The sequence below is a fragment of the Vanacampus margaritifer genome, chromosome 4 (assembly GCF_051991255.1).
Source record: "Vanacampus margaritifer isolate UIUO_Vmar chromosome 4, RoL_Vmar_1.0, whole genome shotgun sequence".
Lineage (NCBI taxonomy): Eukaryota > Metazoa > Chordata > Actinopteri > Syngnathiformes > Syngnathidae > Vanacampus > Vanacampus margaritifer.
Window position 1 is genome coordinate 16,620,407 of NC_135435.1, and position 19,028 is coordinate 16,639,434.

At 39.8% G+C, this 19,028-nt stretch overlaps 1 protein-coding gene across 2 annotated transcripts in view; it reads left to right on the forward strand.

Moving 5' to 3' along the window:
- The window catches only part of prtga (protogenin homolog a (Gallus gallus)), a 33,948-nt gene extending 16,543 nt beyond the window's left edge, over positions 1–17,405 (forward strand). Inside the window, exons 8-19 of one of the 2 annotated variants that reach the window (XM_077564062.1) lie at positions 1,310–1,474; positions 1,808–2,113; positions 3,845–4,033; positions 13,232–13,327; positions 13,428–13,614; positions 13,688–13,815; positions 13,918–14,088; positions 15,690–15,869; positions 16,064–16,187; positions 16,263–16,389; positions 16,565–16,678; positions 16,976–17,405. In XM_077564062.1, coding sequence (XP_077420188.1) covers positions 1,310–1,474; positions 1,808–2,113; positions 3,845–4,033; positions 13,232–13,327; positions 13,428–13,614; positions 13,688–13,815; positions 13,918–14,088; positions 15,690–15,869; positions 16,064–16,187; positions 16,263–16,389; positions 16,565–16,678; positions 16,976–17,386 — 2,198 coding nt within the window. In that variant the 3' untranslated portion in view covers positions 17,387–17,405. The remainder of the gene's footprint in view (positions 1–1,309; positions 1,475–1,807; positions 2,114–3,844; positions 4,034–13,231; positions 13,328–13,427; positions 13,615–13,687; positions 13,816–13,917; positions 14,089–15,689; positions 15,870–16,063; positions 16,188–16,262; positions 16,390–16,564; positions 16,679–16,975) is intronic. The other variant, XM_077564063.1, reaches the window with a different exon arrangement.
- The last annotated feature ends 1,623 nt before the right edge of the window (positions 17,406–19,028 follow it).

Genomic DNA, 19,028 nt, shown 5'->3' on the forward strand with positions numbered 1-19,028 from the left:
CCAAGAGGCAGCGGAAAGAAGACCTTTCGACGTGTGTAAATATTTTTGAAATACCAGAAATAAAAATTATCATGACATATTGTCATATTATATTATAACAAACTTCTTTCAACTCAACATTTCTTTGCATCTGCATAATTTCCAAGAATTGTGATAGTTGGTGCTGCCCTCTCCCTGAGCAGTTTTTCAGCCGCGCTGTCCCAAGTTTTAAACACAACAATGCAAAAGATGGGCACATACCTGTACGTCACAATTGCCACGCACAAGTTAAATCAAACAAAGCATGGCTTTTATGTGGTTGCTTTTATCTACCTAATTATGAGAGCAATCGATTTGCCTGCATCTTCCACTTACACTTCCAATTCCATCACTTCAAAATTCATTCTGAGCTTGCAGTGCTCTTCCAAATTTTCACAGGTGAAAACCATCAGAGCTAAAGCAAAAAACAAAATCAACCTATTTTAAATAAGGCAAGTCTTCACCACTTGTACATCTGTTACAGCGAACACACGATTCAGCGCCTGCTATTTGGAGTCTTTGTAAATCAAGCCCTATGGACACAAATAATCGGTTTAAGGACCGTAGATGAAAACTCAACGGTTTGGTAGACCATGTTTTTTTTTTAAAGGAAAGATGTGATATTTATTTACAACACTTTTTTATTTTTTTAGAAGTCAAATATAGCATCAAATATAATACTATCATCACTTTGATGATGAAGCTAAAAATAGTCAATATGCTAGTATTTCATATTTTCTGCGGTATTCCCATAGATAGGTTTAAAAAATTAATTAAAAAATTACATTTATGCAAAGCCGCTCGATAAAATATATAAAACATACTGAATTAAAGAAAATAATTAAAGTCAAAACAAACTAAAAACTGACTGGAATGAAAAATCCAAAGCTATTGTAAGGTAACAGAGGTGGCAAATCCAGGTCTAGAAAGTAAAAACCCTGCCACAGTTTGGCTTTAGCCCCAGGTGCTAGCTAGCTATCTCTCTAGCTAGTTCCCATGGTGCTTGTTTACCTGCCAGGGATCATGGTTAAAGCCAAACTGTGGCAGGGTTTTACTATCTGGACCTGGATTTGCCACCTCCGCCTGGTAAGGACCCATATCAAAAACAAAAATCTTAAATAAAAAAAAAAAATTTCAAATGGACGTTTTATTGTTTTTAAATTGCTCAGTTGACATATAGAATGCAAGTTTCCTGTATTGGCTGTTCAATGCAACACACTGATTTGTCAATCACGTTGTGAAAAAGAGACACTCGACAGTTAACTGATTTTAAATGTCTTCATTTGTCCAGGGTTAAACAATGAGGAGTACCAGGTTGTTATTGGAAACGATACGACTCGCTATATTATTGATGACCTGGAGCCAGCTCGTAACTACACCTTCTATGTGGTGGCCTACATGCCCATGGGAGCCAGTCGCATGTCTGACCACATGTTCCAGCACACGCTTGAGGATGGTGAGGAGTTTAACAATCACGCCCTTACTCATTTCAAACACTGTAGAAGAGTAAGAACACAGACAAAGTGGGATGCTGGTTGACTCTCATGTTTGCTTACACAATGTTTTATTGCAGTTAATGAGTATAGTTGTTGTTGTTGACGTAAAGGAGGGACAATATCCTCGTGCCTGTGTGCGCTTTTGTCTCTGATCGTGTACACAAGCTCATTTACGGCTGTGTTAAATGCATATAGACAATGGTACTGGTAATAATGGTAATAAAAGTTGACTTATTTCTTCAAGGATGTGTTACAATATAAAAGATGATCTCTCCTGTCTTGTCGATTCACAGTTCCCCTTCGCGCCCCTGAGCTCAGCCTCATCAGCCGCAGCCCCACCGACATCCAGGTGTCGTGGCAACCCCTCCCTGACAAGCTGAGCCGCGGCCAAGTCTCCGCCTACCGTTTGTCGTATCGAACCAGCGCTGAGAGCTCACCCTCTCAGATTGAGCTGCCGGGTGAAAAGACTCAGTACCTTATAGAAAACATACAGCCTGACACAATCTACCTCCTGCGAATTGCTGCCGCCACCAGCGTTGGGTGGGGTGAGCAGTCCGCCTGGACCTCCCACCGTACCCCAAAAGCATCCAATGCTCAAGGTAAACATGGCATCCGCGAGCTTTAAAAATGTCACCCCCAAAAAGTTTTTAAAATGCATCGACAGTATTTCCCCCTCCATTGCGGGAGTTACATTCCAGACAGTCATATTTGATATCCCTGATATAAAAATGCCTTATTTATGTTTTATGGCATCTGTGGCACTTCAGCACACTTTTAACACAACGCAAACACATTTAAAGTTAAACAGTTAAACACATCTGTTGAGAGAGAGAGAGAGAGAGAGAGAGAGAGATGTACATCATAAAATCAGCCTACAGCCATTCTTTTCTGTTGTCGTAAAAAGCAGGATCACGGAGGATTAATATGCTATAATAGTGCTAGTAATCGCCCGCCCCCATTTTTTCCAATTGCTTTTTTTTCAAACACGTTTTGTTGTTGTTGTTAATCCACTAAAGTTGAACACAAGTTGAATTGAGTGAATATAAGTACTCGTAATTTATTATCTTCTATACATATGCTTTATTAAACGCCGACAAAATTAGCATATGCTAAACGGTTAGCAATCACAATTAGCATTAGCATTAACAAACACTAACTACCATTTAGTTCACACATATATCATTATGTCAACATTACACATATGTCATAGTGTCTTAAAAGTCACTTACAGACGATGCTTAAATAGATTATTCCATGATGGTTAGCAATCGTGATTAGCATTAGCACGCTAGCGATTACCACTTAAGGTAAACAAACACTATCCACCATTTAGTTCACTGTACTCCAAATACAGTGAAACCTTAACTAAAGAGTGCCCCAACTTTCGAGTTTTTCAAGTTACAAGCAGTCGCTCTAGCGAACAAAAATTATGCACACATATTGCAAAACCCCATAGACAGGCTAACGGAACGAGCGTTGATGTTAAATTAGTTATTACCTTTACGCAACAGGTATTTATTTTTCTGTTCTTTTTCACATTTTTTAGAAAGAAATAATTTGTGCACATATTTTGCAACACGTGCACAGACAAAAAAAAAACATTACTCAAAGACATACGACGACGATTACCACAGTTTAGTTGCAACCGTCTGCTTCGTATTAAACCACCAAATAAGAGTATTTTATCTGTGTTTAAATTATATTGTACACTGGTGGCGAATGCACCACTGTATTTAAAGCGACGCTGAATTCCTTCGCTCTGTCTAACTGCTTAGAGAGGTTTGCCAATAATCTTGTTAAGGCATTGCGTTTGTTACTCGGTGACCTTTGCCCTGTTCTGTCAGTAACACTGGAAGGGTTTCAGTCATGGGTCATAAAGGGAGCCACTCAGGCCTCCGGGTGGGAAAGAGTAGATGGCCATTTAGAAGCTTTGAGGTGCTAGGAGAGAGAGTAGGGGGCGGTTGTGGGATTCTATTTGCTGTGTGTCTTCTGTAGAAATTCAGGTGTCTGCTAACAGTCGTCATTCCTAAAATAAGAATGTGTGAAATTGCTCCCTCTGTCGTCAGGGAGGTCGGGCCTGTTGTGTATTAAGTGTGGAGGCAGCTGGGAAACATCAAATGAGTTTGGCTTTTCAAAGACGACTCCTCTGACTAGAAACAGCTTCCTGCAGGGACTGTAGCTTCCTGCCAAGAAAAAGTGATTATGCTTTGACCGCATGGAAAAACATTTGACAATTTACCTGATAGCTTTAAAGAGCGTACCAGTACATGCACCTGAAGCTGACAACATCAAGCAGTTCTTTTTCTGATGATCTTTTCCCCCTCCCATAGTTCCTCTTTCTCCTGAGCTGCATTTGGAGCCTTTGAACTGCACCACAATTTCGGTGCGCTGGAGGCTGACCCAGAGAAATTCGGCCAGCGTGCAAGGCTACAAGCTCTTTTACCACGAAGAGAGCCAGTCTGAGAGCGCCCCGCTTCAGCTGCGTGCCTCGGATCACGCGCATGTCATTGGAGGCCTCGGTGAGTTGGCCTGAAGTTTATCTTGAATTACTTGGTTCCTTTTGGGTACGCTGAATATTGGAAACTCTGACTCTTTAAATTGGCGGGGCCAAAATCAGGCTAAAACTAGAGTATTGGTTTTGTTGGATGTGTTCGATGACTTGATGATCCATCCAGCAAATTTCATCATGATAACAACAAATCATTGCTGTCGGGCGTGAACCCCTTATGTCCAAATATTGTAAATGTCATATTTTTACACAAATCATCATCTGTCATTTGTATGCATTATTAACTCATTTGCTCCCAAAAATGTATAAATACGTTCTATTTTAAATGTTTTTAGTGTGCCAAAGACGTATTTATAAGTTGTTTATGTTTTTGTTTATGCTAGAGCATACAAAAGGCTTTGATGCAGCCTCTCGAATGCAAAGAACGGTTGAAGAAATGGTAGTTATTACACAAATGGACAGCAGGTGACAGCAGAGTAGAAGAGATCAACCAGGGCCATGTTGAAAAAAAGATGAAAAAATGGTGAAACATAGCTATATTTTAATGCTAATTGCTGCAAAACGGAAACAGATAGAAATATACTTTTTTTTTCTTGTGAAAGAAGAGGCTCAAATCTTTCATGTTTTTATAGCAATAGAACACAATATTCAAAATCCAGTAAAACAGCAGGGAGTGAAAGGGATTGCTTCAATGAAAAGGGCTGGGAGTGAATGAGTTAGCAATTTAAAGTGTTGAAAATCTGAAATTGAAGTTGAAATTTCTTCACTCTACGGGAGCTGTGCAGCATTATGTCGCCTCAAAATCGAAAGTTCGGATATTTATTATTTTGCGGAAAATGGATAACCGATTCATTTCCACCTACTGCATTGCACATCGTTTTATTGACCTCCATTGAAAGATCTAAGGCCCCGTCCAGACGGAAGCAAAGCCGGCTTCGTTCCTCAAACAAATCTCGTACACACAGAAGCATTTCAAGACATGCGTGTGTCCAAAAGAAGACGCTGACGATGTTTAACGGCTGTAATGTATATGGCAAGTCTGGAGTGGCGCTGTAGCGCAGCCACCGGGAGTTAACGGAAAGTCAGCGAAGAAGACAGACTTTTTTTTAAACTTTATTGCAATCTACAGAACAAACATGGCTTTGCATGTATCAAACAACATGAAAAAGTCGAACACAGTAGAAGTGGCAATGGCGGGTGATTCAAGTACAACACCACTTGTTGAACGTGGGAATAAAGGAGCAAAATATTTTGCTGCAAAAGCATAAGCAAGCTAAGGAGGCTGCTCAAAATGACAACGACACGGCTATCCGCCATTGTTGTTGACAGACTGACGGCTGGCTTTTAATGGACCTTTATTGTCTTTGTAATATTGATAGCTGTTCAAATGTCATTCGATTGTTCTTGTATATCTGTTTACCTGAGTCAGAGGAAAGCATCCTTTACTGTCAAAAGAGCCATTTTAGGCCAAATAAATAATAAATAAAAAAAATCTGTCTGGAGCCACAAAACCTTTGAACATTATGATGAACAAAACTGTGTATTAGTTTTAGTCTAATTAATGTACTAAGGGCCCAAGAGCTAATTAGAGCTGCACCATAACAGGAAATATGCAGCATCCCAATATGTTGAGATTCATTTTCTTCTACCTTTGGTCTTCCATTTTTGGATTTTTTGTGTGTGTAAATTTTCTCTCTTCTTCCTTTTTTGGACATTTTATGTTTTTTCCATTTTTTCTGTCGTTTTGCTATAAATTTTCTGACATTTTTGGCAATTTTGTGGACATTTTATAGTAATTTTCAGGATTTCTTCTTTTGTTTTTGTACATTTTATAGTTACTGTTTGAACGTTAGCTTTTCTGCCTTTTTTTAATTTTTTTAAAGAATTTCAGGCTTTATTGACGATTCCAAAGACATTTTATGGTAATTTGCTGCCTTTCTTCTTTTATTTCTGTATATTTAGTCGTAACTTTTGTCGTGTGTTCTTTTGTGACTTGTTTAAAATAAATTTTCTGACTTTTTGGGCAATTTTGTGTACATTATATGGTAAATTAAAAAAAATTCTCTTCCTTTTGGACATTTTATGGTCACTTTTTACACATGTTTAGTTTTTTTTTTTAAATTACTTTTGTCATCTAACTTTTGTCTCTCTTTTTCTAACTATCAATTTTGGACTCTGACATTTTTTGAAATGTTTCATCTAAATCATTAATTAATTCAAATAATATTTTATCTAAACATTTTAAATATTTAAAACAATATGTGGCTCCAGATCCACAGGTTGCAGACCCCTGATGTATACCTTATAGCTGGCTAGCTGGATTCTCCTCAAGTTGTTGTTATGACTGATTAATATGGCTGAAGTTTTGTGCGTCAAGCAGAGGTTCATTAGGCGTAGAACAGAATGGGATCACATCCCACTTTCATGACCTCTGTGCTGGACTCTGTGTGTGTGTGTGTGTGTCTTTTCAGCAGCTGCTGGATAGTGTTGGGAGCACACTACAGCTCCTCTGGCCCTTGAGGTCACTCACATTCATTCTGGCTTTTTTGTTGTTGTTTGGGAGAGGGAATAAGTCTCACGCAATGCAGTGGACAACTGACCATCTGTGGCCGGAGGGGGTCAACCAGGTGGCCAACAGCTGACTTGTAAATCAGGCCGCGTGATACTTCTATAGTATCCAAAAGAGCCGAGCACTGCGAGTAGGCGCAATAAATTACCTACGGTGCAAATCTGTGCTACTTTGGAGATTTCATTTTGATCTTTGGTTTTATTTCTGCTACATGTTTTGACTGCTTGTATTTATCTACTTATGTAAGCAAACTAAAATAGGCCAAAATTTAAATGACAAATTTGAGCTGTCACTTTTACTCCACTTCTGCCTTCATTATATGACATTTTTTTCCACTTAATATTGGGCAGCTCTCTTAGTGCTTTAAATAAAACGTGTGGAAAGAGCCACTGATAATCATTAAGCCACTCTGTGGACTTAAATTGACTTAAAACCAAAGTTGGAGCTAAATAAGGATTCCTTTGCCAAAGGAGCGTCCTGGTGGTGTTTTGCAAAGTTGGGGCAGCCTTTCGTGGAGGCAGATTTACTGTGTGTTTTATGGCCGCTGTGAGCAGTGTTGCTGACATCAAAGCCTCTCATTGTGTTTGGCTTTCAGAGTCACAAAGCTGGTTTATTGGCCGAGGCTTGAAAGCAATGCAACCCCTCACCGGCCGAGCTGTAGGCCCAACAATCAGTGTGTTTACATGCACTAAAGAAAAGCCAACTATTGCATTTAATACGTTGAAAGAAAACTTTTCAAATGCACCTGATGTGACCATGTTCTACATTTTAAAAGTTCAGTTACACAACCAGACCCCATTGATCAATTGCAAGTGGCAACTTTTTGCATATCCACATACCAAACAGGCATATTTAAACATCAAATCTTTTTTCTCTCCATTCAATTTAGAATTAATCTATATCTTGTTACAATATAACACCAGGAAACAAACATGTAATAGTCTTCCAATTTGCATCTTGTTACCATAATAAATGACACTAATAGTCAAGAGTACAGAGATGGATAGGCTAGCCACAAAATATGCTCGAGTACTGTTGCTTTAGAATAACATGACTTTGCTAAAAAAAAAAAAATGAAAAAAAAGTAGCGAGCAGAACGTAGCTCAATGTGGTGGAGTAAAAGTACTGTTTATTCTTAACAAGTTACAATGTAGCGTGTTATTAGTGAGTGTGAAGAAGGCCATCAACAAGAGTATGCATCTCTTTGTATCTGTTTAATCAAACGTTAAAGTATGAAAGTGACACAACAATTACACTACATCATGAACATCTAATCGATGAATACATTTAAAATAATGGCCTGTATAGCAGAGTTCTAAAATAAAAAAATAACAAAGCAAGTAACCAGAATTGATTTAATCCACTTTTATCATACAAATCTTCAACTTAGAAAATGGATGCATGGTAAAGTATTGTGTTCAAACATTATGACCATACAGCATGTTCTTTTGTTATTTTATTGTATTTTGTAATTTTCAATGTTGCGGTTCTTTTCTCTTGACGGTTGTGGAAAACACAGCATCTGGCCTTCTATAAGGAAGCAACACAAACCAGTGAAAAGTCAGTGCCAGTGAAAGTCCTGCTGGGCTGCAGGGACTTGCCATTAACATCTTTAAGATAACCTTTATTAGTACCACAATGAGGACATTTACCAGCTTGTTTTCATGGTGGTTTGTGTTCAATTGTGATAGCATTGCTTCGAGGTATGCTTTCTTCATGTTTATATACTTTAAACGCCCTCTGCGGAAGTTTAAAGTTAAAGGATTTTCCGGGTCTCTTTGCATGCCAGAGCTAATCATCATTTGAGATTTGAGATGCCTTCTGTTTTCATTTTTCAACTTCCTTTCACACAAAAAATGTTGACTCTCACGCGTCGTTTTCTCACCGTGAGGGTAGTAGAGTTTGTGCATGACAGGTTTTTTTGTGTGCAGATGAGAGGTATTTAGCAAGTTTTTTTGGTGAGTGCAAGTGTTTGTGTGAATGTTTGATTAGTGTGGTGCATTGTGAGAAGGGTGTGAAGAGAGGACTTTTGTGAGTGTGAGAGGTTTTTTTGGTAAGTATGAGAGTTCTTCTGGTGAGTGGCTTTTTGGGTGCGTTTGGGAGGTGTTTCGATGTGTTTTTTTGTTGCAGGGTGTGTCATATGAGAGTTTTTTGCAATCTTGAGCGTTTTTGTTGAATGTGTGAGTTTTTAAGTATGTGTGTGAAAGAGCTTATTTGATGTTATGATTTTTTTGTGGTGCAGATGAGAGTTTTTTTAGAGAGTGTAATTTTTGTGTGAGAGGTTGGTTAGTTTGAGAGATTTTTGGTGCCTGCGAGAAGGGTGCGTGCAAGAGATGGATTTTTTTGTGAGGTGAGGTTTTAGGCGAGCTGAGAGTTCATGTAAGTGATTTTTTTTGTGAGTGTGGCTTTTTAGGGTACATTTGGGAAGTTTTTGGATGTGTGTAAAAGTTTTTTGTTCGACGTTGTGTACCTGAGATTTTCTTTTTGGTGAGCTTGAACGTTTTTGTTGAATGTGAGAGTTTTTAAGTATGTGTGCGAAAGAGCTTTTTTGATGTTATGTTTTTTTTTGTGGTGCAGATTATAATTTTTTTTGGTAAGTGTAATTTTTGTGTGAGAGGTTGGTTAGCATGAGAGTTTTTTGGTGCATGCAAGAAGGGTACGTGTAAGAGATGGATTTTTTTGTGAGGATTTTTTTAGTAAGTGTGAAAATTCATGTGATTGTTTTTTTTTGGGGGGGGTACATTTGGGAAGTTTTTAGATGTGTGTAAAAGTTTTTTTGTTGGATGTTGTGTTTTTGAGAGTTTTTTGTGAGCTTGAACTTTTTTTGGGTGAGCTTGAATGTTTTTGTTGGATGTGAGAGTTTTTTAGTATGTGTGAGAAGATGAGAGTTTTTTGGTGAGTGTAAGTTTTTTTGTGAGAGTTTGTTTAGTGTTAGAGTTTTTTGGTGCATGTGAGAAGGGTGTTTGTAGGAGAGGGATTTTTGTGATTGAGAGTTTTTGTGAGAGTGAGAGTTTGTTGTGAGTGTGAGAGTTCTTTTAAGTGTTTTTTTTTGTGTAGCTTTTTTAGGGTATGCTTGGGAGGTTGTTATTTTTATGTGCTTAAAAGTTTTTTTGTTGGAGGTTGTGTTCCTGAGGTTTTTTTGGGGTGAGCTTGAGTGTTTTTGTTGAAAGTGAGAATTTTTTTAATAAGTGTGAAAGAGTTTTTTTTTGATGTTGTGATTTTTTTCATGGTGCTTTTTAGGCTTTTCCACTTATTGGTCGCTGTAAGGCAAGCAAATATGCAATAAGTCCTTCCGGCTAACAAATGCCGTATGTTCATTTTCCTGACAACCAAAAAATCTTTATCATTTAAATATTCTTGTACTGTAAATGGCATTTTCAATACATCTATTCAGCCGTCCTTGTTTTGTCAATAACATTGATTTCGGAAGGCTCAGCTGTGACCAAAGCGGATGCTGCTGATTCAGCCCTGTGTGTACGGGCTGCACGAGGGCGTGCTTGGAGCTGTCTGCTAAAGTAGAGTATGACAATCCCAAATGATTGAAAGCGCACCGGGGGGGACAGGAATGTGTTCCGGAGGTTCCGCTCGGGTGTAAAAGGTGTGACCTTTTCCTCGTATGTGTGTGCGGACTGTGTCCTTTGCCTGGCCCGTGAGAAAGAGCTCAAATAACCCAAACTTTGTGGCACCAGGCAGCGCTGTGTACACAACTGTAGATTCATGTCTCACGACACATCATCCATTCATTCCATTGATACGATTTGAAGATGCAATATGCATGATGCGCGTTATTCTGGCGCTTACTTTAGGGATGGGCTGGCGTTTGTGTTTGTTTTGTGTGTGCGAGGGTGAGAGTCAGGGGGGACGGGATGATAGATGCTGGGGTGAGGGCTCATGTGGGGAGTTGACATTTACGGCCCCTGTTCAGGGCAGGCTTGCTTACGGCCTGGGGGGCATTTCGCAGGGCAGAACAAAACCTCAGAGGCCAATGGGATCTGCATTCTGGCAGTTAAAAAAAAAAAAAAAAGCATGACCACTAATGGCCCAAATATGCCCTTTAATACAAACACTGTGATTTATGGAAGTCGAGCCATGAGAGAGTTACACCGGTGGGAAGGACAGGAAAATTCTTTACTCGGGGAATGTTTACGGACTGAGGAATGCAGTATTCTAAGAATACAATTTGCTGTAATCTAGGCATGTGAATAATTCAATCATATTGGGGCGAGTAGTCAATTAATCAATTATGTAAAGAGTTGTATTTGGGAACTTTTATGAGTGTGTTTTGGTTTATTCCTGTTGAACCACAGTTAAATGTTATTTTCATAATGCTGTTTACACTTTATACTTATGTTTGGTTTTGTTTTGAGTCACAAATAATAATTATTCTCAAAGGTTGGATTTGTAAATTTCCAAACATTTCAGTGCTGTTGATGCTAACAATAAAAAAAACTTTAAAAAAAAAAGTGAAAAATAAATAAATAAAATAAAATAAAATAGCTTTTGTGTGGTGTTGTTGTAATGCTTTAAGACATGGATATTTGAACACAAACGGTACAGTAAGAGACAACATAGCAATACTCAGATTAATATATTCTTTATCCTTTGCAAAGAGAGACACATTTTAGTGCCGCTTAGAGTCTAAGTTGTAAAGCTCTTCATTTGTGTCTGCATGACTGTATTACAATATTGTACAGTGCTATTTTGTGTCTCATGACATTTTTTTTTTGTAGTGATGCTGAAATGGACTAATAGCATTCATTTCAATAGGCAATGAGTTGAGTTTTACTTTGACAGTGCGCAAGCCAATAAATAGTGTCCCAGCACCTATTTTGGGAAGTTTGACTGTACTAAAACTAGAACAGCTGTCTGTATTGATAATGCGTTGCACTTCCTTCATCATTTTGATCAATTTAATTTGACTCTTAGTAGTGTTGCCCAGTTTTTCCACTTACTTCCTGTGCTTGACCCTCCCCCCCTTCCAAAAGAGCCCTATATCCCCTCCTTTTGCAGGATTTAGCTTGCCCGGATTCCGTGTCAAAGGTCACAGCCCAGATGTCACAGCTTACGCCCCCTATCCACCCCGCAAATCCTCTACCCACCCTGTCAGAGATCCTATGTGGCATAATTACGCTAGGTCCTTTGTATTAAGATGCACATTATGCTTCTCTTTTAAGGTGGAAGCAGAGACGTCCAAGTTAAGTGTCCAGTCTGGTGCTTGAGCTTGGCATCAAAATGCAAGAACAACTTGTAACTTAATGCAAACTATGATGGCAAATTTAGGGGAACTAATAAGAATCCCTGTGAGGTTCTTCTCATATTCCACACCCGTGACCTGACTTTTCCAGAGCTTTATCTCAGGCTGACCCCCTGGCCTTGGTCTGGGTCAACTCTTCAGGCCTGTGTGGGGGGTGGAAGGAAAGCCACTCCTCCCCCTCTTAAACATCTCCACCCACGTGCACACAACTTCTCTGCTGATTCTGCTAATGTTTAACATTATACATCTTGATATGAAATCCTCCTGAAGCATAAGTGAAGTGTTGTGATGACTTCAGATACAGGCGACCGGGCTTAAGAATTTTATTTTATTTTTATTTTTGCTTTGATTTGCAAGCAAAAACTTGAGACGGGCTCCATGTACAGTATACTGCATATGTATGTCTTTATTAGGCTGCCCCCGTGTGGCCAAGGCCTGCACAGCAGAAGGAGCAGCATGATGTCCATTGAATTGAAGCAAAAAAAATGAGGCAAAATCGGTTTAAATTCTTTACATTCTATTTAATGTTGTTATTGTGGTATGTTTTTATAAAGAACGATATTACACAGTGCTGTTTCTTCTTCTTGAAAACGCTTTAGAAATATTTTGGGGGGGTTATCTTTTGGGAGGCTAGAAAAGATGAATGGCATTTCCATTCATTTCAATGGCAAATTACAATTTGAGTGATCAAGTCAACTGAACTGTTCTTAATTGTTGATTCGTTTTTTCTCGTTTTCTGAATTAAAAAAATGTATTTGGCAATCAGCTAGCAATATGAAACCATTTTAGTTGTGTTGTCGCGCTAGCAGAACGTTTGTATTTTCTGATGTTTTATCCTTAGTGAAATTTCTGGAAAAAGCATTTAAGCTTTTTTACGCTGACTGAAATGTATTGAATAGTCTGGCGGATTTGGTTTTAATGTCATGTTATTTCACATCCTCATGTATTAGACTTTTACATAATTTTGCACTGTATAACTAGATTAGTTCTGTTCCTTATGCTAATCTTGAGGTTGAAGCAAACAATTGAAAAGAATTGAATGTGGTCACATGACCAGGCAGGGTCTTTAAGGTCACTGTGGCCCACAACTGCTGTTGACCACCACCAATGTCCAGCTTCCCAGGGGATTTTGTTGGTCCAGTCGCCACCCTTGTTGTGACTGTGAATAGAGAGCGTGTCAGCGTGATGGAAAGTCTTATAGTGAGCGCATCTGTCCGGCTGACATTGCTCTCACTCACATTCAAAGCCACATTGACCCGACACCTGCTATTCATCTTTGGTGATCACATGCAGAAATCTTTGTGATTCTTTATCAGCGTCCACAACTGAAAACTCCAAATGGTTTCATTTTGACATGTTGTCATCTCTGTTTGTTTTAAATGTAGACCCAAGGAAGAAGTACCACGTGAAGCTTCTGGCTTACAACTTTATTGGCGATGGCTACCAGGCAGACCAGACTATCAGCACCCCCGGATGTGTCTGTGAGATTGCAAAAATCAAAACGCTTGTGATGTGTACTTTTTACTAGGGGGTGACCAATATGGATTAATACAAAATATTTCATGAAATTGTATTTCTCAGCCGTTCGGGATCGCCTAGTGCCGCCTCCGCCACCTCCTCACAACGTGCACGTAAAGACCAACAGTTCGTCAAGCGTCTTTCTTCACTGGAGCCGACCAGCTTTCACCTCCAGCCACGCCGTCAACTACACGGTCCGCTGCAACCCTGTCGGCTTGCAGAACGCCTCCCTGGTGCTCTACCTGCAGACGTAAGACCTTGTGACGAGCTCTGTGATCATGTATGCATCGGGCTTATTTTTTTTATGTCTATCTTTTATCCAGGAATGAGCAAAGCCTCTTAGTGCCAGATCTGCAACCTAACACAAAGTATGAATTTGCTATCCGGCTTCATATTGACCAGCTGTCCAGCCCATGGAGCCCTGTGGTCTACCAAAGCACTTTCCCTGAAGGCGAGTCCCTTTTCATCTGCAAATCACTGATATTGAATCATATCATTATTATTATCAGGATGCGCTGTGAATAGTAAGACTGACTTGTCTCATCTATAACAGCTCCCACGCTGCCTCCCGCCAGCATCAAGGTGACTCTGATCGAGGAGGACACCGCCCTGGTGTCATGGAAGCCCCCGGAGGAAGCCAACCTTTCTGTTACGCACTACACAATCCTGTATGCCTCCAGAAATGAGTGGCTCACCGGGGAATGGCAGGTGGTGCAAAGAGAAGGTAAATATGTGTGAGAAGAGGGAGAAAACAGCCACACAGGCAGACACGTACATGAGAAGAAATCCATTCACAAAGCTCTGCTCCAGTCCTGGACAAATGGTCCATCGGAAATCAGTAGCTCATTTCATTTTCACTGACATTTTCTTTTTCCTCTCTTGTGGTGCGTGACATCTTAAGTTTGCCGCGTTTGTCATACTGATGTGATTACTTTGCGTTTGGCCTTATTCACACACAAGTCTTTGAGCTATATCTACAAGCAAGTAATGGAGCGCCATGTCAGTTTGTTTGAAAACATAAAATTGATGATGATTGAATGTACACTGATCGATCGCTACATTATGACCGCAATATAAAGAGATCCACTACGAGAGCTCCATCCAAAATCCTGACTTTACAATGACAGTAAACTTTTTAATTGACACTGTCGGATAGCAATTAATGTGACTACAGTGGGGCTTATCTTTTCCCCTCATTTTATTCCCTCCCATGCAAATTAAAGTTGTACTTTAGAAAACCTTAAAGTAATTGTATAAATAGAATATAAAGAGTTTTTGCCAATTTTTTTGCTGCTTTTACTTTTCACTTTTCTGGAAATTTGACCGCTTCTTCTGATGAGCGCATCTTGGCCACCAGGGGGCAATGTAATACAGACATACAATACAAAATACACAACGAAGATGGTCACAATTACAGTAAATGTTATGTAAGTGTTGACTAACTTGACTTTTTAATAAGGTAACCATTAAAGGTTCTCTCTGTAACAATTTGGCCAAATATATATTTTCAAGAGCCTTTTTTATTTGACTATTTATGGCTGAAACATTTTCTAATTAGTAGATTAACACATTAGCCATTTCGGAGTCGAATTTGCCCCCCTGTCTGTGGATGCGGCGTCATGTGCGCGTTGTGTACATAATAGTAGTATATTATTATATATTAGTAAGTTATCAGAGACAATGTCTTCTGCTTGCGTCTCCTGTTGAACAACTTTATTTTTACATTAGAAGAGATTGCATACAGCAAAACAAACGTGTTGTGTTGTAATGTCCAGTTAATTTAAACAGCGAGTGAAGTTACAAAGATCAAGTTGGCAATTGTTGTGGTTATTGATCCACAGAGGTGTTTTTATGAGTATATGGCCACAGAAAGGACATGAAAGACAAATTACACTCACCTATATTCTTACTGGCAAAGGTATCAAAAGTGACGTTTTTCACAAAACCCCTTCAACCTCTCTAACCTTAGTCCAAACAGCCCACCCACTATTTTCTTTTCTGCAGAAAGCTTAGTAGTATGGAAAGTGCCTGTGCTGGATCAGTGAAACCAAGTATACAGCTCTGAACAACATGGGGAAGTAACAAAGATTGTGTTTTAATTTTATGCAAGATGGGTGGTGGGCTTTTCAACAACACTGGCAGTAGGCTACACATCCGCTGGAAATGTTACCACAAGGTGGCGCCAGACCATAGATAATTACAACACTTTTAAATGATGTGTCAAAATAATTGTTTTTTCCCCCTTCTTCAACAACTTTACATGTAAACATTGTGGTAAAAACAAAACCAAAAAAGAGCAATGCGGTGGTTCTGTGTGGCTGACAGGGAGCATCACCATGGCGCTGCTGGAGAACCTGAAGCCCGGCCAGTTCTACCTGGTGAAAGTGTCGGCGTCCAACAACATGGGCGACGGGCCTTTCTCTCACATGGTGGAGCTGACAGTGCGAGCAGGTCCCTCCTTTGGTCACGACCCTCGGCTCTCGCGGGACTCCACACGCTCCAATGGTCAGCGATGTCTTCATTTCATTTCATGTCTGCTCTTGTACAAACTCAAGGCATGTTCTATTTCACGAGTCTTAAGCACAGGCTGTAATTTGATTACATTTATAACAGTTCAAACAACAATATTACCCTCGTCACTGGGATGTTTCATTACATTTGCATAGACTAATGTGACCTCCTCATCTTGGTTTCTTCAGTCTTTTCCCACGGCTTCTACCACTTGGACCAAACGTCGATGACAGGCATCACTGTGGGGGTCTCCATCGCACTCATCTGCATCATCATCTGTGCGTTCATCATGGTGTGCAGAGGCAAACACAGGTGCAGTATACTTGTTGTTTTGACGTGCACGGTGACGGTACAGTCCGTTTCATGTTACTTGTCAATTCCTTGTAGGAAACCATCATCTGTTAAATTGCACCGAGAAGGGAGGAGCCCGTCCGCCGCCGCTGTAGAGGGCCTGGCTGAGAATGCCGACGTGAGCGTAGCAGTGATGAGCCAGGATAATTTCATTGATAGCAAGGTGCTTAAGACAATATTTTAAAAGGGGTGATGATATTCAAGTCATTAGGTATTTGAATTGATGTATGTATTTGGTCAATTTTAAGTATCTTCACTGTCCAATGGAAAACGTGAGATTTTTTTTTTTTTTTTACATGTTCATAGCACGCTTATGTTTATTTTGTTTGCTATCTCAGGGTGGAACGAATCTCATCATCAATTCACTTGGTCCAGTTCAGCCTAATGCTGAGAAGAAGAGCAAATGGTTGTCCTTCAGTAGCCATGACAACAAGAGCATTAAAGATATGCAGGTAAGTAAATAACCAAAATCAAGCCTTTGCTGTAAGTGTAATGGTTATCAGTCTTTTCACATCACTGTGTTGTCCTTCTCTTCTTTGCGGAATTATTTTATATCAGTCATATCGAAGAATTATTGAGCATGAGCTGAGCTGCCTATTTATGGCCGTATCACAACATCTTAATTGGATTTAATCAGGGAGAAAACTAATTAAAAACTGAAACTGATGTGTCTAATCCTGTGGTTAAGAATCACTGTTGTGGATTTTTTTTTTAAAAAATTCTAAGTAGGTATGCTCTCTATATTGTAGAAGACGAGACGCGGGGCCGCCTCCTACCAGCTGGGCTCCACCGTGCTGACCTACAAAGAAGAACTGTCGCCCGCCGCTGCGGAACAGCCCACCTCACTGCAGGCTCTGCTGGGACGTCCCGGAGATTCGGAAGGCTCCTCCAGCAGCGAGGGCAGCCACGCCACCGCCGACTCTGGTCGCTTCTCGCATGACGAGACGGAGATGACCAACCTGTCGTCCGGCGCGAGCAGCCGGCAGCCATCCGTTACGGCGGAGGAGGACAGCGGTGGCGGTGAGGAAGTGGAAGAAGCGTGTGGTCGAGCCCGATGCGCTCAGACGGATTTCAGGTTGGTGGAGTCGGTTGAGGAGCTCCGCTGTCATCAGGAAGCCCAAAGCAGTCGGCCTTTGCTCTCAGTGTGTGCAGTTGTGTGAGGATGTTATGTGTGTGTGTATTTGGAAAGCCAATTGACCACTCTAAAAACAGTTGGGTAAAAAATAACTCAATTTGGCTAAAAATATATATATATATATATATATATATATATATATATATATAAAAAAAGGACCTATACACTACTTGCGTCAATTTGACCCAATTTCTGGGTTGTTTGCTTTAAAACAACAATAACTCAATTTGGGTCAAGGCTATAACCCCTATACTTGGGTCAGTATGGCCCAACTTTCTGAGTTTTTTGGGTTAAAACAACAACAACCCAATTGAGGTAAAAAAAAAAAAAAGGGACTAACCTGCTATACCTGGGTCACTTTGACCCAACTTTCTGGGTTGTTTTAATCCCAGACCCAAGTAGCGGGTTGCTCCCTTTTCGATCCAAATAGTTCGGGTTAAAGCAACACAGAATGTTGGGTCAAATTGACACAAAAAGTGGGTCGATCCCATTTTGACCCGAATTGGGTTATTTTTGACCCAACTGTTTTTAGAGTGCACCCTAAAAATGGTTGGGTCAATTATAACCCAACTGAATTTGGTTATTTATTTAACTGTTATTGGGTTATTCATTTAACCCATAAAGTTAGGTCAAGAATAACCCACAAAAAAAAAAAAAATTGGGTTATTCGTTTGACCCATGAATAACCCAACGAATTGGGCCAAATGAATTACCCGAAAAACAACCCAGTTTTTGTGTCAATCTTGTATAAAGCAACCCAGTTCATTTAAATGAATAACCCAAAAAGTTGGGTCAGTCCCAGCTGTTTTAGAGTGTGTATGTGTGCGTGTGTGTTTTGTGCGTGCGTGCACATGTAACGTTTTTTTTAAACCCTTATCCTCAAGCCTGCTCAATTTTTACCATTTTATGTTTGTTTTCACATTTTGAAAAATATATATATTTTTATTTGTTTTGTATGACATTTAAAAAAGAAGAAATCTCACCCACCATGAATGTTGAAAAAATATTTTTTATTTAAAAGAGTTTATCACTGGAGTGAAAGGGATGTCCTTTTCACTGATGATCTACCTCGGTTTGGCTTGCGAGCCAAACCTCCCCTGTATATTTAATAACTACTGCGACTTTACATAACCTGTGATACTTCCTGATGATTTTTTTTTTTATTTTTTCGCTGATTGTCATCCCATTTCGTCTTGATTTTTCTTTTTTCCTTTCTTATTCACTGGAATGTAAGGGCTGTGCAGCTTCCATTCCCTTCTGGCGCCAGGTGCCGAGCACACGTTTGTCTCCTGGGATGTTGCCGAGGTGGTGAGCCAGTATTATTAGCAAGTGTTTTTCTCACCCATTATTGAGTAATGGCGTAGAAGCGAGTCATGTTTATTGTTGTTTGTTTGTGTTGATATCAAAGCGCAGCTGCCCTTACTGTTCCTGTTTTATACTACCTCCTGTTGATTTGATTCTTTGTCGGCTTTCTTAAACTCAGGGAACAAAAAAAAAGTCATGTAGTGTTACATGATGAACTGACAGGGTATCTTCTCAGTAATTAAGTAAGCTGTGTGTGTAATTGCCTAATAGATTTGCGCTGAATGTATCTCTGTGCCAGTAGCGGAGACCTCCCACACAAGACCCGAACCCTTACGAAATACTTTTTTGTCTTTTTTTTTTGT